This window comes from Capricornis sumatraensis, chromosome 7, assembly GCF_032405125.1.
Source record: "Capricornis sumatraensis isolate serow.1 chromosome 7, serow.2, whole genome shotgun sequence".
Classification (NCBI taxonomy): domain Eukaryota; kingdom Metazoa; phylum Chordata; class Mammalia; order Artiodactyla; family Bovidae; genus Capricornis; species Capricornis sumatraensis.
The window spans coordinates 8,353,544-8,377,723 of NC_091075.1; the positions used below are offsets into that span (position 1 = coordinate 8,353,544).

The 24,180-nt window shown below is 42.9% G+C and overlaps 2 protein-coding genes across 2 annotated transcripts; both read left to right on the top strand.

Annotated features, from left to right (window-relative positions):
* Positions 1–1,135: 1,135 nt before the first annotated feature.
* Positions 1,136–12,844, top strand: LOC138082251 (rho GTPase-activating protein 20-like). Its single transcript, XM_068975553.1, has 7 exons — positions 1,136–1,287; positions 1,487–1,598; positions 3,386–3,547; positions 6,764–6,873; positions 7,387–7,573; positions 8,800–8,926; positions 12,813–12,844. Exons 1-7 carry the CDS (start codon positions 1,136–1,138, stop codon positions 12,842–12,844), a joined length of 882 nt encoding a protein of 293 aa, XP_068831654.1.
* A 1,343-nt stretch (positions 12,845–14,187) lies between these two features.
* Positions 14,188–23,705, top strand: LOC138082253 (rho GTPase-activating protein 20-like). The gene is given in 7 exon segments (XM_068975554.1): positions 14,188–14,339; positions 14,539–14,650; positions 16,438–16,599; positions 19,828–19,937; positions 20,451–20,637; positions 22,136–22,262; positions 23,584–23,705. Coding segments are annotated over 7 exon segments (972 nt in total).
* The last annotated feature ends 475 nt before the right edge of the window (positions 23,706–24,180 follow it).

Below are 24,180 nucleotides of genomic sequence, written 5' to 3' on the forward strand. Positions count from 1 at the left end.
AAGAATGCATTTGCTTTCTTCATTATCTCCTTTTAAAATGATGGCAGTATGAATGTCAGGGCAGGAGGAACCTAAGGCAAAGTGATGGCATTCCTTCAGGCATGTACACCTTCTGGAGGCTGCAAAATCAAATGGAGAATGGGGGTGGAGTCTGCTTGGGGGGAGGTGACTGATGTCTAGGCGGCCTTAGGCCCTTTGAAGGAGGGAAATTACCTTTATTAAGGCTGCTGTGTGCCATGTCTTGTGATGAGTAGTACATGATGTTAGGTAGTCCAGTGAGGTGTAAGCAGCATCATTTCTGTTAAGTCTGAGCAAAGTGAAGCTCAAAGAGTTTTAGGCAACTTATCCAATTAAGAGGCAGAATAGGAGCCTTCTAGTTCTCTCACCCAGCACCACAAGTGGTTCAGTCCCTTGAAAGGACATGGTGATGCACTCACTCTGTCTCAGAACAGACAAGTGGATGGGCATTTTAAAATATTTGGTTACATTCTCCTGTTGGTTTTTCTACAACTTGGCTCCTCTGTTGACTTCTTTAGCTGGTTACTTAAGCAGGTTATTTAAGGAAATATTAAGCAGGTTTATTGAGCAAATATCAGGGAAACAATTCTTAGCTGGGCATGAGAAACTCTGAACTCCATTTTTCATTGCTGATCACTCTTTCTTTGAAAAGCCCTTCATCTGCATTCCTTTGACAGGGGCTGTGGTAGTTAACATTCATCCTTGGGTTAGCTGAGTAAGGTGTTACAGACAAATGGCCAGCTGTAATCCTACAACATAGTCTGCATTTAATGACTACTTCCCAAGACCCTGAGGGCAGGAAGTCATCCTTGGAGTTGACTGAGGTGTGTGGCCTCCCAGAGGAGAGGTCCAGAGGCTGACTGAAAAGCAGGATCAGGCAGGATGTCTCATGAAAGGCGATTCTTTTGATGGGAGAAAATTGGGCATGACTGGGTACTCAGAAAGCCAAACAGGTAATTGAACCGAGGAAGGAAACTTACTACAAAAGTAAATGATATCCAAATGCTGCTTGATTTGAATATTAAATATTTTTGGCTTTTAAAATGAGATCTGATACCGGAATCCACTGATAATACTTACCATTAGGAAACCCGTATAACTACAGCTTAAGTGCGTCATGACACAGGGCAAAGGGAATAGATGGCACTGTCTGGGGAAGACTGTCACAGGGGGAATCACCCCCGAGTCTGATCACGCCTCTAGGTTTGCAGAATATGGGGAAGAAGAACATGTTAACACCACAAGGATGCAATTAGCCTGTTTCAGAATGTGGGGAATTCTATATAACAAATGGTTCAGTTTCTCTCTTTCAGCCTCTGCCATGAATATGCTGCTGAATGTAAGTGTTGGAAATAGGCTAAATCAGCTAAGCTACTACTACTGAAAATCTCTCTTCTACATTTGATTCAGACAAGAAGAGAGTTAGTAAGACTTCTGTCAAAAACTGGGCCTTTTGGTGTCGCCCCAGGACGCGCGAGGACAACCAACACCCACCTCTACCACCCAGAAAGCAAAAAGAGCTCTTTGGAGCTCCTCTTGAGGATGTATGTGATAATGACACCCTGCGCACCCCAATTCTGGTAGGTCTTCTTTTGGTTTCTGTAACCTTCCTGAGGAGGGGCGTTCGCAGAGATCAAGTGTTCTCTTCCCAATCTACTCCACATGAAGAAGTCTGGCTTTGTCCGATAAGTTTCACAATGTTATTTCAAAAAAAAAAGATCTGATTTAGGTACTGCAGAGTCAGAAGGCAAATACAAGATGAAAAGTTACTCTCATCCATTCCACCGATTTCAACAAACACCCATCTATACCAGCTCAGACCAGTTAACGTGGACTCTGTGAAGTAAGGCAGTTAGAGAAGGCGAGGTTGAGAAAAAGGATGACACCGGGCACCTTACAGATCACCTTTAATGGGGCGAGACGGGGCAGCAGTCAGATTAGGGAGCTGCTGCCCTTACCCAAGAAGAGGAAATCTATACAGGCATGGATGTGGAAAGCTACCGTCTTAAGGGCGCCCGTTCTTCTGCAAGGTTGTTCAGAGTAGTTATCTCTTCAACAGCTGGGGCAAGGAATTTTGGAGATCGGCCAGAGGCTGGGACCGGCTGGGAGCCGGGCGTATTCAACCCAATGTCCATTTTTTTCTTTGGGTGAGAGAGCTCTTGGTTTTGCATAGAACGGTGGGGAGGACCTGGAGGGGAGTTTTCGCTCCAGGCTATTTGGAGCCCTGTAACTCTCCTTCAGACTCTGTGTGTAAGAAGCTCTGAGAGTCCACCTCATCCTCACACTGTCTCCTGGTCTCCTCCCTTGAAGTCCACACTAGTCTCAAGTCTCCTTCAGCTGAGTCTGCTCGCCCTATGACTCACAATGTCTCACGCGGATTTGATATGTAACTCAAGTGTTTAAGCATAAAGTAGGCATCCTCTGGCACAGATGAATCCTTTGATCCTGCCAGAATGTGTCAAAAGAGAGTCACAGAGTTTGGACTGTGCTATATCAAGCTAGTGTACTGAAGTGTAAGCATTTAACTCTTGTTCACTGTCTACCCTCTCTCCAAGCACTACACTAGATGCAGGGAATTTTATGGTATATATGGAGAAATTTATCATACCAGTTATGTGCTAGCTACTACCCCAGACCTTGCGCTTTCACAGAAAATTTAGGCGGTAGCCATGACTATCACCACCCTCACTTCATAAATGAAAAACAAAAGAGCCTCACCCAAGAACGTGCTATGCCCAAAGTCACACAGTGGATGAGGAGCATAACAGATTCCACAATCCTTGAAACACCTGGCTCCAATATCTGTTATCTCTCTAACTTTGCAGACAGCAGAGGACATGAAAATACAGGAAAAGGAGCTAGAGAGGCTGATGAGAAAGGAATGAGATCAGAGAGGAGGGGCCTATTGAGCCTGAGTTTGAGGGGAGGGAATACAGGAAACAGGAATGAATGGGGTGGACAGTCCCTGGAAGGGGAATAAACAAATGGCGCGTGAGTATGGCAAAAAGATTTCCACACTCAGGGAAGAGCATCTCTAATAGGGAATAATGAGAAGGCAGCGGTGAAGGAGGAGAGGGTGAATCTACAAAGGCCTCAAAGCAGAGACAGTTAATACAGTAAATTCACTGAAACAGAAAATCTGACTACACAAGTGTTTAAAATGTTTCAGTGTATGACTCAAATTTATTGTTGGGTAGAAAATATATTTACAGACACTGAAGTAAAAATTTCAAATTGACTTCGGTGCTGTTCTAGAACTGTACCCTCATATACCACAGCTCTGTCAAAACAGGAGCAAGCTTGTGCTCTGGGCTTCTAGACTAGACAGGAAATGTCCCACAGTTTTCTTCTCTTTCCTTCCCTATAGGAGATGCTTTCCTTTATCAATCAAAAAGGGCCGTTCACAGAAGGCATCTTCAGAAAACCAGCCAGTATAAAATCCGCAATAGCCCTGAGGAACAAACTCAATGCTGGACACAAAGTGAACTTGGATGATGAATGCATTCTCGTAGTATCGTCGGTCTTAAAGGTAAGGAAAGTTTGAGCATCGTCCACACGCAGAGTCAGTCTAAAGCTGTATGACTGGTCCTTCACTATGAATGCCCAAGAAACATAATAGGCATAAGAGAGGAAGGATCTGAAAAGCGGAAAACACGTCACAAAGTCAAAATTGAAGGAAGGTACCTCAAATGTTATGAGCCCCATACATTAGATATTTTCCTTTTTCACTGCACATCTTGGCTCCTGAACACTCCATGAAGAAGAAGAATCAATTTCAAAATACCCACTTACCACGTTGAGCGTTTACCAAAACAAGCTTCCAGCTTTGGATGACTTCCTCATCACCTTCCTAATGAAGGCAACATTTCCAAAATAAAATTCATCTTAAGCTTTTGGAAACAGTTAACAGAAGTAACTTCCCAGGTGGCTCAGACAGTAAAAGAATCTGCCTGCAATGCAAGAAACCTGGGTTCAATCCCTAGGTTGGAAGGATCCCCTGGAACAGGGACTGGCATACGTCTCCAGTCGTATGGACGGAGGAGTCTGGCAGGTTATAGTTTATGAGGGTGCCCAGAACTGGACACGGCTGTGGCAACTTAGCATGGATGCAAGACAGATGTTTACTCATTATGGTAAACTCGTGAGTGTGTGTGTGTGTGTGTGTGTGTTAGTCGCCTCGTCGCATCCGATTCTCTGTAATCCTTTTAACTGTTGCCCAGCAGACTCCTCTGTCCATGCAACCCTCCAGGCAAGAATACTAGAGTGGGTTGCCATGCTCGACTCCAGGGGAACTTCCTGCCAGGGATTGAACCTGCCTCTCTTGCATCTCCTGCATTGACAGGCAGGTTTTTTTACCACTAGCCCCACCTAGGAAGCCCATTTCTCTTACAATGAATCATAAAATGCTTAGTGAGGCCACCAAAATCTCTGATCACTACATCATCCTACCTTCCCCTGTCTAACAATGCCTTTTACTTTAAAATTAGTGTAGGGATGTCTCCACCATTTGTTCCCCCTTTTTCCTCCTTTTTTCTCCCTTCCCATCTTTAACAACCTTTGTTAATATCAGTAAGTTTAACCCACCACCCGAGGTTATATTTACATGGTAACCAGTTTTACTATATGCCCCATCTAAAAATCTTATTTTTAAAGTGAGTCCAACAGTCAAAATCAGTTTGGAATTTGGAAAAGTTCCATACATTTATACAAAAATAGACAGAGTTTGAAATGATACAGCTAAATCACAAGCGTGTAGTTAAATTTCTACCAGGGCGATAACAGAACAGAAACAAAAAAATTAATCAATCCATCTTGGAACTTGTGAGCAGCTATGAAGAAAAATATATTGATGTAGTAATCACTATAGACAGGTTGTTAAAATTATCTTAGAAACTAAATAACATGAGGTGTTTCCTTGTCCCCTGTTAATGTTCGATTGCATGATAATAGCAACAGTGCAGATATGACTTAGAGGTGAGCCCTAGTACACTTGCACCATCATAATACACACTAGGTATGCAAATAGCAAGTAGAGTGCTACCCTCTATCAGGTGCACACTTGGAACTGATTTGATTTGTGAGCAAGAGTTACTAGGCTCTTGCCTGTTTCCATGCTATAAGCGCACAGGTCTTAGACAATCCCAGAGTTTTCTCTTCCTAAAGTTGATTGATCTTGGTGGGGAATCCAACTTTGCACCTTTGGCCTGGATAATACCATATGTCCAAGCAACCACAGAGGTGGTCTAAATCAGAAGTGAATACATCGTCAGAACCACATTGAGTTTTCCCTTAAACTGTCTATAAACAGAGGGCCAATGGCAAATAGCCATGGCATATTCCATATGAGTCATGTCCTGGCTTAACCACAAAGGGCCTGCTGCACAGCCCCAGACTCCCCGAAGCCAAAGCCAGATGAGATGGTTGAATGGCATCACCAACTCGATGGACATGAATCTGAACAAGACCCAGGTGTTGGTGATGGACACGAAAGCCTGGTGTGCAGTCCATGGGGTCGCAAAGAGTAGGACAGGACTGAACGGCTGAACTGAAATGGAGTGCTTCCTCCCTCCCAATATACTGTGGACACTCCATAAGAAGCAGAGTGAAAACCTAATGACCATGATTGGGTACTGTATACCAATCACAAGAAAAAGTATGAGAGGACTGAGACTCGGTACGTTATCTTCATAGTCTATCCTCAGTACTCAAAAGAGTGCCGGACACAAACAGCAGCTCAATAAGTACTGAAACAAGTGAACGCTGACAGGATTATAATCATGACAGTTGCCGTAGAAACACTGCCTGAAGCAGATACTCTTCAGAGAAGTCAGGCTGTATATTAAGACCAGTGGAACCAAGTTGTGCCTTTGAAACTGGCAAGGCAATGCAATCATTTCCCCTCAGGCTTGCACAACAGTTTACAACTTCATCCATTTTAATAGGCCCCATTCTATCATATTAAGACTTGGTCATCAGGATAAACTTTCCAGGCCTCCACTTAGGAAGCTTACATTTGCATATTCTATCCCACAGGTGTGAAGTTGCCATGTATGTAAATTTTCAGTTTCCTCTTTGGGGAGGATATATTCCATTCAAAGAGTTGTAAGGGTAACGTGTAGTTTACCCATTGGGGCTTTTGGTTTATTTCTAACACCTGCTGCTTGAAAGTCTGTAGAACTGAACTTTTATATGGTTTTTTCTTTAAAGAAAAAGATCGAAGCGATTTCGATACTAGCTTTTTCCCAAAGAGCACACATACCTCCAGTTTTCTCTTCATATGTGTATAAGAGCATGTAGGGGTGTAGTTTTGTTTTATTTCAGAACTTCTCTTTCTTGAATTCAGAGCAAGCACTGTGTCTGAAGTAAACAAACAAAATGGGTATGTGCATTTCTTTTCAAGAAACAAATAGGATTTCGGGTGAGTTATCACCAGACCTTGCCAGTCTGTACTAATGTGTTAACATGTACACAAAGAGTAAGCTCCAGGTGATAGAAGGAGCTTTAGCCTCATTCTCACTACAGCCTAGACTCTACTTTTAGGCTTCTCATTTTAGTTGGGGAAAATCCAACCAGTACTTCTGAGTGTGCAAGGCTGTGGAGAATCACAGCCAAGCTCTGTGTGAATCAGTCTGCGTGGCTGTGAAGGAATTGCCGACTGAATAGAATTTTTCAACTAAATATTTTCTTTGCAATTTCTCCATTGAATTTATCATAAGAATAATATATATTTTTTGATCTACATAAGGATTTTCTTCGAAATATCCAAGGAGGCATCTTTCCAGCCAGTTTCTACGATAAATGGCTTATTGTTATTGATCAAGAGAATGAGGAGGAGAAAATAACTGCGACCCAGAGGTAATGATGCAATAATTACACAACTCTGAGAAAATACAACCAACATACTCTTAGGAAAATATTAGCTTATAGTTTACAGCTGTGTCATCTGAAATAATGAGCAGTATCAAGTGCTTTCACTTGAGGATACCCCTGGAAGCCAGTTTGAAAGGAGATGCATGCCTTATTGGTGACACTGTGTTTTTCTCCTAATCTTATTAACATGGAATGCTTGACCATTTTACACCTTCTGAATACATGAAACTGTTGGAGATGAAATCCACTGGCCTAGAAAGAGACGATAACGAACCAATCCGCCAGGGGTATGATCTTAAATACAAACACATAACTAACCAGAGTAGGGCTTATCTGGTTCAGGAATTAAAATCAGTGAAACATTTTTGTATGCATTCATGCCTGGCACTGTGAGAATGGACTGTGTACATGGTAGGAAAAGATGTACTGCGTTCTCTGTATTTCCACTTTCTAAGCAAAATGACTCGCTTTATTCATAAGTGCTTTTTCTGTCATTAGGCTTGTAGACCAGCTACCGAGAGCCAATGTAGTGTTTCTGCGACACCTTTTTGGAGTGTTACACAACATTGAGCAACATTCCTCATCCAGTCAGATGAGAGCTCATGATTTAGCCTTGTATCTCACGCCAAGCATTCTTTGTCTGCCTAATTCTGGCAGGTCAGCATTTGAAAACCTCAGCAAAAAGGTAACAAGATCTCTCACTTTATGCCTTGTGGGGCAGAGTCCCCATTTTGAACCTGAAGTCTGTGGTATTAACGCTGGTGAACCCGTGTTTTAAAGTGCACATTTTAATTACACTGCCTTGGAGTGGCAGAGTCCTACTCTGGTTGGGCATGGGAAGGTGTATTTTAACTGAGAACAGCTGAGTCACTTCTCCTTTGCCATCCAAGGGATTAAACAACAGAGAGGTAAGAGTAGGACGATATGATAGAAAAGAACCTGGCTTCGGAACCGGAGAGCCAAGGTTCAACTCTCAGCCTCATCACTGAGGGTGTGCAAGCCTCCAAACTGTGAGTTCATCATTACACAACGATGACAGACCCAATACATCTGGTCCCTGTCGGCACATCTTAGGCGGCCTGGGCCACACGAGCACCCGAGGCTCCACACACGCTGGCCGCACTCTGCCAGTTGTGGCTCATTCAGGAAAATACCTGGCTTCTGTTATGTCTCCGCTAGAGGATGAGGAAGCTAGTAAACTATTTCAGAACATCCTAACAGAGCCAGAACATGCCTAATAAGATCACAGCTCTTCTCCAAGCTCCCCTAGACAGCAAGTGTGAGGCAAGGCAAGGTAGACAGACAGACAGACATGTTTTCTCTCCAGATGCTTTCTTCCTCCACAACCCCCCTCCCGCCCCCCACCCCACACAGAAACCTCTGCTACCTAACTTTCAGATATTTCTTCACTGAAGTGAATTTCACAATTTGTGTTGTATTTGATACTTAATAAGTTTTAATAAGATGCTATATATAAATTCTATATCATTAAAACTAGAAAAAATTTAATAAAACTAAATAAAACTTAGTAAGAGAATATACACTTTTGTCCCAAACATCCCATGTGTGCTACTTACAAATCATCCTAGTTTTAAGCATGTAACCATGATTACAAAATTGTAGCTATTAAACCAGCCCACATATTATAACTTTAGCCCAATGACTAAAAGAATGTTAAAGTTGGTGCCCAATTTACTCTTGAAAGTATCCGTGATTTCTTAGAAAAAACTGATGTATGTATATAATATATATATATATATATCCATATATACATGTATTTAATCAAGTCTGAATTTTTCTCAGACATCTTTTGCATTTTGTGTCAGAGCCCAGATTCACATATGAAACGTGATTTACTATTACGCCGTATGAACAGTAATACACCCTTTCTTTTGCCCCTTTGTGTTACAGGTTTCTTTGATGAAGTTCCTCCTTGAAAACTGTCTCAAGATATTTGGAGAAGATATCACTTCTCTCTTTGGAGAGAACTCAGTGAGTTGTGTTAACAGTGATATCACTGATAACAGTGAGATTTCAGGTAGGTGAATAATGTAACTGGCTTTGATGCAAAAGACAGCAAGGCTGCCAGGGCTCCATGGGAGATCCTAGAGCCCAAATCACATTGTAAGGGCAGTAATTTCCATCTGCTCCAAGACATGGGGAGTTTCCCACTTGTGAGATCACAGAAAGGATAACAGTGTTCTGATTTCAAGAAGCAACTAGTACAGCTTTAGGAGACATCACGATTCAGTTGAGTTCAGTTGCTCAGTCGTGTCCGACTCTTTGTGACCCCAAGGACTACAGTGACCCCGAGTCCTTGAGGTCGAGGAATGCAGCATGCCACGCTTCCCTGTGCATCACCAACTCCCGGAGCTTACTCAAACTCATGTCCATCGAATCGGTGATGCCATCCAACCATCTCATCCTCTCTCGTCCCCTTCTCCTCCTGCCTTCAATCTTTCCCAGCATCAGAGTCTTTTCCAAAGAGTCAGTTCTTCACATCAGGTGGCCAAAACAGTGGAGTTTCAGCTTCAGCTACAGTGAGATTGTTGTGTTTGGGGTGGCCTTTCTGTATTCTGGCAGCTTGTGGTTCCTCTTTATTGTGGAGGTTCCTCACTGTGGCTGGGGTTTTGCAGGTGGCTTCTCAAGGTTTCCTGGTTAGGGAAGCTTGCATCCATGTTCTGGTGGGTGGGGCTGGATTTCTCTCTGGAGTGCAATGAAGTGTCCAGTAGTGAGTTTTGAGATGACTTGTGGGTTTGGTGTGACTGAGGGCAGCCTGTTTATTGATGCTCGGGGCTATGTTCCTGCATTGCTGGAGAATTTGTGTGGTATGTCTTGCTCTGGAACTTGTTGGCTCTTGGGTGGTGCTTGGTTTCAGTGTAGCTATGGAGGCTTTTGGATGAGCTCTTATCCATTAATGTTCCCTGGAGTCAGGAGTTCTCTGGTGTTCTCAGGGTTTGGACTTAAGCCTCCTGCCTCTGGTTTTCAGTCTTATTCTTACAGTAGCCTCGAGACTTCTCTATCTGTACAGCACCAATGATAAAACATCTCGGTTAATGATGAAAAGCTTCTCCACAGTGAGGGACACCCAGAGAGGTTCACAGAGTAGACGGAAAAGAGAAGAGGGAGGAGGGAGATAGAGTTGACCAGGAGAAGAAGAGGGGGACTCAAAAGGGGAGAGAGCAAGCTAGCCAGTAGTCAATTCCCTGCGTGCTCTCCACAGTCTGGACCCCTCAGAGAGGTTCATGGAGTTACACAGAGAAGAGAAGAAGGAGGAAGGAGACGGAGGTGACCGGGAGGAGAAAACAGGGATTCAAAAGGAGAGAGACCAGAACCAGCCAGTAATCAGTTCCCTAAGTGTTCTCCACAGCCCGGAACACACAAAGAGATTCACAGAGTTGGGCAGGGAAGAGAAGGGTGAGGTGGAGATAGAGGTGACCTGGTGGAGAAAAAGGAGAGTCAAAAGGGGGAGAGAGCCATCAAGCCAGTAATCACACTCCCACCTAAAAATGGGTAGAGAAGATTGGGTTCCTAAAGGTACAAAATTGATAACAAATACCAAAAAGCACAGATTAAAAGTCTAGAGTAAATGTGACACTCCCCAAAATACAATATTAAAAAAAAAAATCACAAAAAATGATAAAAAATATATAAATGTACTTTGATTTACAAATAGGGTCCTTTTTCTGCAAGATAATACTAGGTTATCAAAATGAAAATTAAAGGAGTAACAGAGGACTTAAAAAGTAAAAAAAAAAATATTTTAATGACAATGGTAAAAATATATCTAGGAATGTCTCTGGAGCTGTTGTGGGCAGTGTGGGGTTAGTTCAGTTTCAGACAGTTCCTTGATCCAGCTTACACTTCTCAAGATCTATAGGTCCCTTCCAATGTAGTCAGTGCTAACTACAAGGTTTGAATCTGTTGCACCTGTCATTTCCAGAGCGGTTCCCTCTGTTTATTTTAGCTTCTTCTGTTTGCTGGTCTCTTCAGTGTCTAATTTCCGCCCTGACATAGGGGATCGAAGGTGGTCACTCATTTAGGCTAAGTGATTCAGTCGTGCTGTGGGCAGGTTGGAACACTGTAAACAAATCACTGGCGTATGCTCACAAGGTCCCGGCCGCACTGGGTTTGCCCCCGCTCACGGTGTGTGTGCTTTCCCAGTCTACACTGCTCAGGCTCCAGGTTGCTCTGCCTGGAACTGTCTGAGGTGGGCCCTGGGTTGCGTGCACTTCCCAGGTCTAAGCCACTCAGGTTCAGGTTGCTTCTCAGGTACTCCACAAAGGCTCAGACTCAGTTGGACCTGCCTCTTGTGCCCTTCCCCGGTCCGAGCAGCTCAGGCGACCAGGTGCTTGGCGAGCACAGCCACCCCCAGGTGTGGTGTGTCTTATCACCTCCTCCATCCCAGCCGCTCGGTTTCCTGGGTGGCAGCAGGTGTGCCCGTCTCAGGTATGCCATGTCTCTCCTGGGGAGCTGATCCTGGCTGCGACCCTCTCTGCAGATGTCAACCACCCAGAATCCCAAGAAGCCTTGGTAGGCAAATGGGAGCCTGCTTGCAGTTTTGTAGAGGATGCCCCTCTGGGGCTGAGATTGCCCCTTTCTGGCTCTGGCTGCCCCCGCCTGCCTCCCTGTCTCCAGCCAGTGCACAGCCAGCTAGCTCTCCTCTGCTCAGTCCTTTGTTCTGTGAGTGGGCCAGGAAGTGCCTTAGGCTAGGGCTTTTCCCAGGATAGTTCTCTCTCTCTCTTTTTACTTTCTGTCTGGCTATCCCCCAGTTTGGGTCAGATTGCCCTCAGGGCATTCAGGCCAGGTGCCTACAATGCAGCCCAGACCTCCCTGTTCAGCCCCCTGCTTGCTGGTGGCAAATGTGAGTGTCTGGACTACTTCTCTGCTGGAAGTTGCTGTTAGGCACGTAATTGGTGGGGTTTATTTATTTATTTAGCGTTCCTCCCCGTTATGTTGCCCTCTGAGATTCCAAAACTCCCCACTGACCTGCCAGTGAGTGTGTTTCCTGGTGTTTGGAAACTTCTCCTCTTTTAAGACTCCCTTCCTGGGACAGATCTCCGTCCCTACCTCTTTTGTCTCTCTTTTTATAGTTTTTCTTCCCTCCTTTTGAAGACAGTGGGCTGCCTTTCTGGGTGCCCGATGTCCTCTGCCAGCATTCAGAAGTTGTTTTGTGGAATTTGCTCAGGCTCAAATGTTCTTCCCATGAAGTTGTGGGGAGAAAGTGATCTTTCCATCCTATTCCCTCCGCCGTCTTAGGACCGCCCCTGAGACTTGAACTCTCGATTCTACCTCCACAGCAAGCTCACTTTCCATTCTGCTTCAGACCCAGCTTGCAAATGGAACGGGACTGAATGTTTATATGTCTGTCTGTTTGTTTTAAAATCTTTCCTCTCGCAATGATCCCTGATACCACTCCAGTGTTGTCCCATGGACATTTCTTTATCTGAATAAAATGTCCTACTAATTTAGGAAGTATTCGGGCCAGAATAGAATTTCTACTGAAAGTATTTGTCTTCTTATAGTTGTTTTCTACACCCACAACATTTCAAAATTTCACTTCTTAACGTTCAAACCCTAATTTGAGCATGCGGAAACACTAACCGAAATCTTGCCAGCACTGCTTAAGAAAGATGAGGTTATAAAGTTAACCTGTTAACAGTCCCTGGCAACCCACTCCAGTATTATTATCCGGGACATCCACGGACAGGAGCCTGACAGGCTATAGTCATGGGGTCGCAAGAACTGGACAGGACTTAACAACTGAGCACCGTACTTTTCCTGGCTATACTATATATTTGTATTGGTCACAGAGCCAACAAGAACTCTAACACCAACCAATGTACATAACGAAAGGTCCATCTAGACCTGATAATAAAAGTACAGGGCTTAATGTCTATTTTGCTTTCCATCTATGCTTATAGACGAGCTGGACATAGACCTTTGTAACAACTGATAGAGCTTTCTTCCTAAGAGTATTCTTATTAAAGCTGAACAATGAATTAATACATTTGGAATATATGAATACCTGTGGGTAGCTTAGAAATAACAGAATCAGGTTAAGAGTAGGGAAACCAGGGTGCATAAAGCAACGCAACCCATATAAACATGTATTTTTTTTAAACATTTGCACATATTATTTAGGAGAATCTCTCCCTGAATTTAAGAATGCATTTGCTTTCTTCATTATCTCCTTTTAAAATGATGGCAGTATGAATGTCAGGGCAGGAGGAACCTAAGGCAAAGTGATGGCATTCCTTCAGGCATGTACACCTTCTGGAGGCTGCAAAATCAAATGGAGAATGGGGGTGGAGTCTGCTTGGGGGGAGGTGACTGATGTCTAGGCGGCCTTAGGCCCTTTGAAGGAGGGAAATTACCTTTATTAAGGCTGCTGTGTGCCATGTCTTGTGATGAGTAGTACATGATGTTAGGTAGTCCAGTGAGGTGTAAGCAGCATCATTTCTGTTAAGTCTGAGCAAAGTGAAGCTCAAAGAGTTTTAGGCAACTTATCCAATTAAGAGGCAGAATAGGAGCCTTCTAGTTCTCTCACCCAGCACCACAAGTGGTTCAGTCCCTTGAAAGGACATGGTGATGCACTCACTCTGTCTCAGAACAGACAAGTGGATGGGCATTTTAAAATATTTGGTTACATTCTCCTGTTGGTTTTTCTACAACTTGGCTCCTCTGTTGACTTCTTTAGCTGGTTACTTAAGCAGGTTATTTAAGGAAATATTAAGCAGGTTTATTGAGCAAATATCAGGGAAACAATTCTTAGCTGGGCATGAGAAACTCTGAACTCCATTTTTCATTGCTGATCACTCTTTCTTTGAAAAGCCCTTCATCTGCATTCCTTTGACAGGGGCTGTGGTAGTTAACATTCATCCTTGGGTTAGCTGAGTAAGGTGTTACAGACAAATGGCCAGCTGTAATCCTACAACATAGTCTGCATTTAATGACTACTTCCCAAGACCCTGAGGGCAGGAAGTCATCCTTGGAGTTGACTGAGGTGTGTGGCCTCCCAGAGGAGAGGTCCAGAGGCTGACTGAAAAGCAGGATCAGGCAGGATGTCTCATGAAAGGCGATTCTTTTGATGGGAGAAAATTGGGCATGACTGGGTACTCAGAAAGCCAAACAGGTAATTGAACCGAGGAAGGAAACTTACTACAAAAGTAAATGATATCCAAATGCTGCTTGATTTGAATATTAAATATTTTTGGCTTTTAAAATGAGATCTGATACCGGAATCCACTGATAATACTTACCATTAGGAAACCCGTATAACTACAGCTTAAGTGCGTCATGACACAGGGCAAAGGGAATAGATGGCACTGTCTGGGGAAGACTGTCACAGGGGGAATCACCCCCGAGTCTGATCACGCCTCTAGGTTTGCAGAATATGGGGAAGAAGAACATGTTAACACCACAAGGATGCAATTAGCCTGTTTCAGAATGTGGGGAATTCTATATAACAAATGGTTCAGTTTCTCTCTTTCAGCCTCTGCCATGAATATGCTGCTGAATGTAAGTGTTGGAAATAGGCTAAATCAGCTAAGCTACTACTACTGAAAATCTCTCTTCTACATTTGATTCAGACAAGAAGAGAGTTAGTAAGACTTCTGTCAAAAACTGGGCCTTTTGGTGTCGCCCCAGGACGCGCGAGGACAACCAACACCCACCTCTACCACCCAGAAAGCAAAAAGAGCTCTTTGGAGCTCCTCTTGAGGATGTATGTGATAATGACACCCTGCGCACCCCAATTCTGGTAGGTCTTCTTTTGGTTTCTGTAACCTTCCTGAGGAGGGGCGTTCGCAGAGATCAAGTGTTCTCTTCCCAATCTACTCCACATGAAGAAGTCTGGCTTTGTCCGATAAGTTTCACAATGTTATTTCAAAAAAAAAAGATCTGATTTAGGTACTGCAGAGTCAGAAGGCAAATACAAGATGAAAAGTTACTCTCATCCATTCCACCGATTTCAACAAACACCCATCTATACCAGCTCAGACCAGTTAACGTGGACTCTGTGAAGTAAGGCAGTTAGAGAAGGCGAGGTTGAGAAAAAGGATGACACCGGGCACCTTACAGATCACCTTTAATGGGGCGAGACGGGGCAGCAGTCAGATTAGGGAGCTGCTGCCCTTACCCAAGAAGAGGAAATCTATACAGGCATGGATGTGGAAAGCTACCGTCTTAAGGGCGCCCGTTCTTCTGCAAGGTTGTTCAGAGTAGTTATCTCTTCAACAGCTGGGGCAAGGAATTTTGGAGATCGGCCAGAGGCTGGGACCGGCTGGGAGCCGGGCGTATTCAACCCAATGTCCATTTTTTTCTTTGGGTGAGAGAGCTCTTGGTTTTGCATAGAACGGTGGGGAGGACCTGGAGGGGAGTTTTCGCTCCAGGCTATTTGGAGCCCTGTAACTCTCCTTCAGACTCTGTGTGTAAGAAGCTCTGAGAGTCCACCTCATCCTCACACTGTCTCCTGGTCTCCTCCCTTGAAGTCCACACTAGTCTCAAGTCTCCTTCAGCTGAGTCTGCTCGCCCTATGACTCACAATGTCTCACGCGGATTTGATATGTAACTCAAGTGTTTAAGCATAAAGTAGGCATCCTCTGGCACAGATGAATCCTTTGATCCTGCCAGAATGTGTCAAAAGAGAGTCACAGAGTTTGGACTGTGCTATATCAAGCTAGTGTACTGAAGTGTAAGCATTTAACTCTTGTTCACTGTCTACCCTCTCTCCAAGCACTACACTAGATGCAGGGAATTTTATGGTATATATGGAGAAATTTATCATACCAGTTATGTGCTAGCTACTACCCCAGACCTTGCGCTTTCACAGAAAATTTAGGCGGTAGCCATGACTATCACCACCCTCACTTCATAAATGAAAAACAAAAGAGCCTCACCCAAGAACGTGCTATGCCCAAAGTCACACAGTGGATGAGGAGCATAACAGATTCCACAATCCTTGAAACACCTGGCTCCAATATCTGTTATCTCTCTAACTTTGCAGACAGCAGAGGACATGAAAATACAGGAAAAGGAGCTAGAGAGGCTGATGAGAAAGGAATGAGATCAGAGAGGAGGGGCCTATTGAGCCTGAGTTTGAGGGGAGGGAATACAGGAAACAGGAATGAATGGGGTGGACAGTCCCTGGAAGGGGAATAAACAAATGGCGCGTGAGTATGGCAAAAAGATTTCCACACTCAGGGAAGAGCATCTCTAATAGGGAATAATGAGAAGGCAGCGGTGAAGGAGGAGAGGGTGAATCTACAAAGGCCTCAAAGCAGAGACAGTTAATACAGTAAATTCACTGAAACAGAAAATCTGACTACACAAGTGTTTAAAATGTTTCAGTGTATGACTCAAATTTATTGTTGGGTAGAAAATATATTTACAGACACTGAAGTAAAAATTTCAAATTGACTTCGGTGCTGTTCTAGAACTGTACCCTCATATACCACAGCTCTGTCAAAACAGGAGCAAGCTTGTGCTCTGGGCTTCTAGACTAGACAGGAAATGTCCCACAGTTTTCTTCTCTTTCCTTCCCTATAGGAGATGCTTTCCTTTATCAATCAAAAAGGGCCGTTCACAGAAGGCATCTTCAGAAAACCAGCCAGTATAAAATCCGCAATAGCCCTGAGGAACAAACTCAATGCTGGACACAAAGTGAACTTGGATGATGAATGCATTCTCGTAGTATCGTCGGTCTTAAAGGTAAGGAAAGTTTGAGCATCGTCCACACGCAGAGTCAGTCTAAAGCTGTATGACTGGTCCTTCACTATGAATGCCCAAGAAACATAATAGGCATAAGAGAGGAAGGATCTGAAAAGCGGAAAACACGTCACAAAGTCAAAATTGAAGGAAGGTACCTCAAATGTTATGAGCCCCATACATTAGATATTTTCCTTTTTCACTGCACATCTTGGCTCCTGAACACTCCATGAAGAAGAAGAATCAATTTCAAAATACCCACTTACCACGTTGAGCGTTTACCAAAACAAGCTTCCAGCTTTGGATGACTTCCTCATCACCTTCCTAATGAAGGCAACATTTCCAAAATAAAATTCATCTTAAGCTTTTGGAAACAGTTAACAGAAGTAACTTCCCAGGTGGCTCAGACAGTAAAAGAATCTGCCTGCAATGCAAGAAACCTGGGTTCAATCCCTAGGTTGGAAGGATCCCCTGGAACAGGGACTGGCATACGACTCCAGTCGTATGGACGGAGGAGTCTGGCAGGTTATAGTTTATGAGGGTGCCCAGAACTGGACACGGCTGTGGCAACTTAGCATGGATGCAAGACAGATGTTTACTCACTATGGTAAACTCGTGAGTGTGTGTGTGTGTGTGTGTGTGTTAGTCGCCTCATCGCATCCGATTCTCTGTAATCCCTTTAACTGTTGCCCAGCAGACTCCTCTGTCCATGCAACCCTCCAGGCAAGAATACTAGAGTGGGTTGCCATGCTCGACTCCAGGGGAACTTCCTGCCAGGGATTGAACCTGCCTCTCTTGCATCTCCTGCATTGACAGGCAGGTTTTTTTACCACTAGCCCCACCTAGGAAGCCCATTTCTCTTACAATGAATCATAAAATGCTTAGTGAGGCCACCAAAATCTCTGATCACTACATCATCCTACCTTCCCCTGTCTAACAATGCCTTTTACTTTAAAATTAGTGTAGGGATGTCTCCACCATTTGTTCCCCCTTTTTCCTCCTTTTTTCTCCCTTCCCATCTTTAACAACCTTTGTTAATATCAGTAAGTTTAACCCACCACCCGAGGTTATATTTACATGGTAACCAGTTTTACTATATGCCCCATCTAAAAATCTTATTTTTAAAGTGAGTCCAACAGTCAAAATCAGTTTGGAATTTGGAAAAGTTCCATACATTTATACAAAAATAGACAGAGTTTGAAATGATACAGCTAAATCACAAGCGTGTAGTTAAATTTCTACCAGGGCGATAACAGAACAGAAACAAAAAAATTAATCAATCCATCTTGGAACTTGTGAGCAGCTATGAAGAAAAATATATTGATGTAGTAATCACTATAGACAGGTTGTTAAAATTATCTTAGAAACTAAATAACATGAGGTGTTTCCTTGTCCCCTGTTAATGTTCGATTGCATGATAATAGCAACAGTGCAGATATGACTTAGAGGTGAGCCCTAGTACACTTGCACCATCATAATACACACTAGGTATGCAAATAGCAAGTAGAGTGCTACCCTCTATCAGGTGCACACTTGGAACTGATTTGATTTGTGAGCAAGAGTTACTAGGCTCTTGCCTGTTTCCATGCTATAAGCGCACAGGTCTTAGACAATCCCAGAGTTTTCTCTTCCTAAAGTTGATTGATCTTGGTGGGGAATCCAACTTTGCACCTTTGGCCTGGATAATACCATATGTCCAAGCAACCACAGAGGTGGTCTAAATCAGAAGTGAATACATCGTCAGAACCACATTGAGTTTTCCCTTAAACTGTCTATAAACAGAGGGCCAATGGCAAATAGCCATGGCATATTCCATATGAGTCATGTCCTGGCTTAACCACAAAGGGCCTGCTGCACAGCCCCAGACTCCCAGAAGCCAAAGCCAGATGAGATGGTTGAATGGCATCACCAACTCGATGGACATGAATCTGAACAAGACCCAGGTGTTGGTGATGGACACGAAAGCCTGGTGTGCAGTCCATGGGGTCGCAAAGAGTAGGACAGGACTGAACGGCTGAACTGAAATGGAGTGCTTCCTCCCTCCCAATATACTGTGGACACTCCATAAGAAGCAGAGTGAAAACCTAATGACCATGATTGGGTACTGTATACCAATCACAAGAAAAAGTATGAGAGGACTGAGACTCGGTACGTTATCTTCATAGTCTATCCTCAGTACTCAAAAGAGTGCCGGACACAAACAGCAGCTCAATAAGTACTGAAACAAGTGAACGCTGACAGGATTATAATCATGACAGTTGCCGTAGAAACACTGCCTGAAGCAGATACTCTTCAGAGAAGTCAGGCTGTATATTAAGACCAGTGGAACCAAGTTGTGCCTTTGAAACTGGCAAGGCAATGCAATCATTTCCCCTCAGGCTTGCACAACAGTTTACAACTTCATCCATTTTAATAGGCCCCATTCTATCATATTAAGACTTGGTCATCAGGATAAACTTTCCAGGCCTCCACTTAGGAAGCTTACATTTGCATATTCTATCCCACAGGTGTGAAGTTGCCATGTATGTAAATTTTCAGTTTCCTCTTTGGGGAGGATATATTCCATTCAAAGAGTTGTAAGGGTAACGTGTAGTTTACCCATTGGGGCTTTTGGTTTATTTCTAACACCTGCTGCTTAAAAGTCTGTAGAACTGAACTTTTATATATATATATATATATTTTTTTTTTTAAAGAAAAAGATCGAAGCGATTTCGATACTAGCTTTTTCCCAAAGAGCACACATACCTCCGGTTTTCTCTTCATATGTGTATAAGAGCATGTAGGGGTGTAGTTTTGTTTTATTTCAGAACTTCTCTTTCTTGAATTCAGAGCAAGCACTGTGTCTGAAGTTAACAAACAAAATGGGTACGTGCATTTCTTTTCAGGAAACAAATAGGATTTCGGGTGAGTTATCACCAGACCTTGCCAGTCTGTACTAATGTGTTAACATGTACACAAAGAGTAAGCTCCAGGTGATAGAAGGAGCTTTAGCCTCATTCTCACTACAGCCTAGACTCTACTTTTAGGCTTCTCATTTTAGTTGGGGAAAATCCAACCAGTACTTCTGAGTGTGCAAGGCTGTGGAGAATCACAGCCAAGCTCTGTGTGAATCAGTCTGCGTGGCTGTGAAGGAATTGCAGACTGAATTGAATTTTTCAACTAAATATTTTCTTTGCAATTTCTCCATTGAACTTATCATAAAATAATATGTATTTTTCTGATCTACATAAGGATTTTCTTCGAAATATCCAAGGAAGCGTATTTTCAGCCCATCTTTGTGATAAATGGCTTGCTGTTATTGATCAAGGAAATGAGGAGGAGAAAATAACTGCGACCCAGAGGTAATGATGCAATAATTACTCAAGTCTGAGAAAACACAACCAACATACTCTTAGGAAAATATTAGCTTATAGTTTACAGCTGTGTCATCTGAAATAATGAGCAGTATCAAGTGCTTTCACTTGATCATACCCCTCGACGCCAGTTTGAAGAGAGATGCATGCCTTATTGGTGACACTGTGTTTTTCTCCTAATCTTATTAACATGGAATGCTTGACCATTTTACACCTTCTGAATACATGAAACTGTTGGAGATGAAATCCACTGGCCTAGAAAGAGATGATAACGAACCAATCCGCCAGGGGTATGATCTTAAATACAAACACATAACTAATCAGAGTAGGGCTTACCTGGTTCAGGAATTAAAATCAGTGAAACGTTTTTGTATGCATTCATGCCTGGCACTGTGAGAATGGACTGTGTACATGGTAGGAAAAGATGTACTGTGTTCTCTGTATTTCCACTTTCTAAGCAAAATGACTCGCTTTATTCATAAGTGCTTCTTCTGTCATTAGGCTTGTAGACCAGCTACCGAGAGCCAATGTAGTGTTTCTGCGACACCTTTTTGGAGTGTTACACAACATTGAGCAACATTCTTCCTCCAATCAGATGACATCTTATCGTTTATCCGTGTCTCTCGCCCCAAGCCTTTTTTGTCTGCCTAATTCTGGCAGGTCAGCATTTAAAAACCTCAGCAAAAAGGTAACAAGATCTCTCATTTTTATGCCTTGTGGGGCAGAGTCCCCATTTTGAACCTGAAGTCTGTGGTATTAACGCTGGTGAACCCGTGTTTTAAAGTGCACATTTTAATTACACTGCCTTGGAGTGGCAGAGTCCTACTCTGGTTGGGCATGGGAAGGTGTATTTTAACTGAGAACAGCTGAGTCACTTCTCCTTTGCCATCCAAGGGATTAAACAACAGAGAGGTAAGAGTAGGACGATATGATAGAAAAGAACCTGGCTTCGGAACCGGAGAGCCAAGGTTCAACTCTCAGCCTCATCACTGAGGGTGTGCAAGCCTCCAAACTGTGAGTTCATCATTACACAACGATGACAGACCCAATACATCTGGTCCCTGTCGGCACATCTTAGGCGGCCTGGGCCATACGAGCACCCGAGGCTCCACACACGCTGGCCACACTCTGCCAGTTGTGGCTCATTCAGGAAAATACTTCGCTTCTACTGTGCCTCCCGGAGAAGGCAATGGCACCCCACTCCAGTATTCTTGCCTGCAAAATCCCATGTATGGAGGAGCCAGTTAGGCTGCAGTCCATGGGGTCGCTAAGAGTCGGGCACGACTGAGCGACTTCACTTTCGCTTTTCACTTTCATGCCTGGAGAAGGAAATGGCAACCCACTCCAGTGTTCTTGCCTGGAGAATCCCAGATACGGGGCAGCCTAGTAGGCTGCCGTCTGTGGGGTCGCACAGAGTCAGACACGACTGAAGCGACTCAGCAGCAGCAGCAGCAGCATTGTGTCTCCGCCAGAGGATGAGGAAGCTAGGTAAATATTTCAGAATATCCTAACAGAGCCATAACATACCTAATAAGATCAAGCTCTTCTCCAAGCTCCCCTAGACAGCAAGTGTGAGGCAAGGCAATGTAGATAGACAGACAGACATGTTTTCTCTCCAGATGGTTTCTTCCTTCACAACCCCCATCCAGCTCCCAACCCCAGACAGAAACCTGTGCTACCCAAGTTTCAGATATTTCTTCACTGAAGTAATTTCACAATTTGTGTTGTATTTGATACTTTATAAGTTTTAATAAGATGTTATGTATAAATTATCAGTAAAACAAAAATTTTAATAAAACTAAATAAAAATTAATAATATACATTTTTGTCCCAAACATCATATGTGGGCTACTTACATCATCCTAGTTTTAAGCATGTAACCATCATTACAAAATTTTAGCTATTAAACCAGCCCACATATTATAACTTTAGCCCAATGACTAAAAGAATTTTAAAAAGTGTGCCCAAAGTACTCTTGAAAGTATCAGTTATTTCTTAGAAAAAACTGATATATATATATATTATATATATATACATCGATATATACATATATTTAATCAAGTCTGAATATTTCTCAGACCTCTTTTGCATTTTGTTTAAGAGCCCAGATTCACGTATGAAACGTGATTTACTGTTACGCCATATGTACAGTAATATGCCTTTTTTTTTGCCCCATTGTATTACAGGTTTCTATGATACAATTACTTATTGAAAACTGTCTCAAGATATTTGGAGAAGATATCACTTCTCTCTTTGGAGAGAACTCAGTGAGTTGTGATAACAGTGATATCACTGATAACAGTGAGATTTCAGGTAGGTGAATAATGTAACTGGCTTTGATGCAAAAGACAGCAAGGCTGCCAGGGCTCCATGGGAGATCCTAGAGCCCAAATCACATTGTAAGTGGAGTAATTTCCATCTGCTCCAAGACATGGGAAGTTTCCCACTTGTGAGATTAAAGAAACGATACTGTTCTGATTTCAAGAAGTAACTAGTACAGCTTTAGGAGACATCACTGTTCAGTTGAGTTCAGTTTCTCAGCCGTCCGACTCTTTGTGACCCCAAGAAGTACAGTGACCCCAAGTCTTTGGGGTCAAGAACTGCAGCACGCCAGGCCTCCCTGTGCATCACCAAGTCCCAGAGCTTACTCAAACTCATGTCCATCGAATCGGTGATGCCATCCAACCTTCTCATCCTCTCTTGTCCCCTTCTCCTCCTGCCTTCAATCCTTCCCAGCATCAGGGTCTTTTCCAAAGAGTCAGTTCATCACATCAGGTGGCCAAAACATTGGAGTTTCAGCTTCAGCATCAGTCCTTCCAATGACTTTTCAGTACTGATTTCCTTTAGGATGCACTGGTTGGATCTCCTTGCAGTCCAAAGGACTCTCAAGAGTCTTCTCCAATACCACAGTTCACAATGTACATCTCAGTACATTATTGCATTTGGTAATATTCAAAATAAAGCTTTAAATGCAACTCATATATAAAAGATGTGCCATGGCTGAACCTAGGGTGAGGGGCTCAGAGCACTGCCTGGTTTATTCCCCTCTCCTTCCTTTTTCTGGTCAGTGGTCCCTGAGGCACTGCGGGTTTCTAGTGCCTTTGAAATAGTTTGAAAAGAACCAGCATCATTGAGAAAAAAAGGACTAATATCAGAATAACTTTCCAGACTAGAAACTCTTGTACCACTATTTACCAGTTGCGTTAACTTTGGCCAATTATTCTAGCTCAGTTTCAGTTTCTTCATCTCTAAGATGTGAATAATAAATATCTAAATCTTAGGATTGCTGTAGAGATTAAATATATAATTGATATAAAATAAATCCTTAAAGAAGCAATTAATAGGGCTAGTAGAAGTTTTCATGAGATTAGAGTTAGTACTACTTGAGCCTAGCTAATCACAGCTTACTGGTCGCAGTCCATTGTTACAAGGCAGCATTTAGATTCAGAAACTGAGGACATGAAACATTAGTCCCTTTATATTTTTCATATATCTTGGTTTTATGACACTTATCTCATTGCTTTGAGGAAATCTTTAGGACAGTCCATTTAATTAGGCATTTAAATGTGTCTAATATCTGAGAACATGCTCAAACTAAGACAACTATTTGCTTTCATTTCATCAGGGACAACAGAACCATCTCTTGAATCCAAGCCAGTGAGGGAAACAATGATTTAATAAAAGGTACAACTGCAATATGATGCTATGACCTCATCAAGGATGGGTCCATCCACTGACCTGTCTACAGTATTCTAAATCCCTGAAGATTACAGTCCCCATAATCACACTTTACCCTTCCTTTTTCTTGATCCTATAATACCTCACTTCAAGAACACTTAGTTATAAAACATTCGCACGATTTTGTTGAGTTTGAATTAAATGCTCAGATATATCCAGAAATAAATGAATTTCCTGGCACAAGAATGAACATGAGGCACTTATTCCAAGAAAACCACTTTGGATCATTCAGTGAAAAAGACGACCTTTCAAGGTCCCAGCTTATACCATTTCAGTTTTTCTTGACCCTGTATATCCATATTTGAGAAAATATTCCCCCCAAAGTATCTCTTCTTTCATTCCTACCACATTATATTGTTTTTTGTACTGTATTATACATTTTTATATTGATGCAATAAAAATAGGTTAGAAAACCATTTCATTTGCTTATGATTCATTTTAACACTTTGGTAGAGGCTCAACTGGCAGTTTGGGTCTCAGCTAAGATCGCTTA

Excerpts from the sequence above, each read along its gene's own strand:
- LOC138082251 (XM_068975553.1), top strand. The coding sequence starts at position 1,136 with ATGACACAGGGCAAAGGGAATAGATGGCACTGTCTGGGGAAGACTGTC. Across the intron at positions 1,599-3,385 it reads CCCTGCGCACCCCAATTCTG|GAGATGCTTTCCTTTATCAA; the intron begins GTAGGTCTTCTT and ends CCTTCCCTATAG. Across the intron at positions 6,874-7,386 it reads AAAATAACTGCGACCCAGAG|GCTTGTAGACCAGCTACCGA; the intron begins GTAATGATGCAA and ends TTCTGTCATTAG.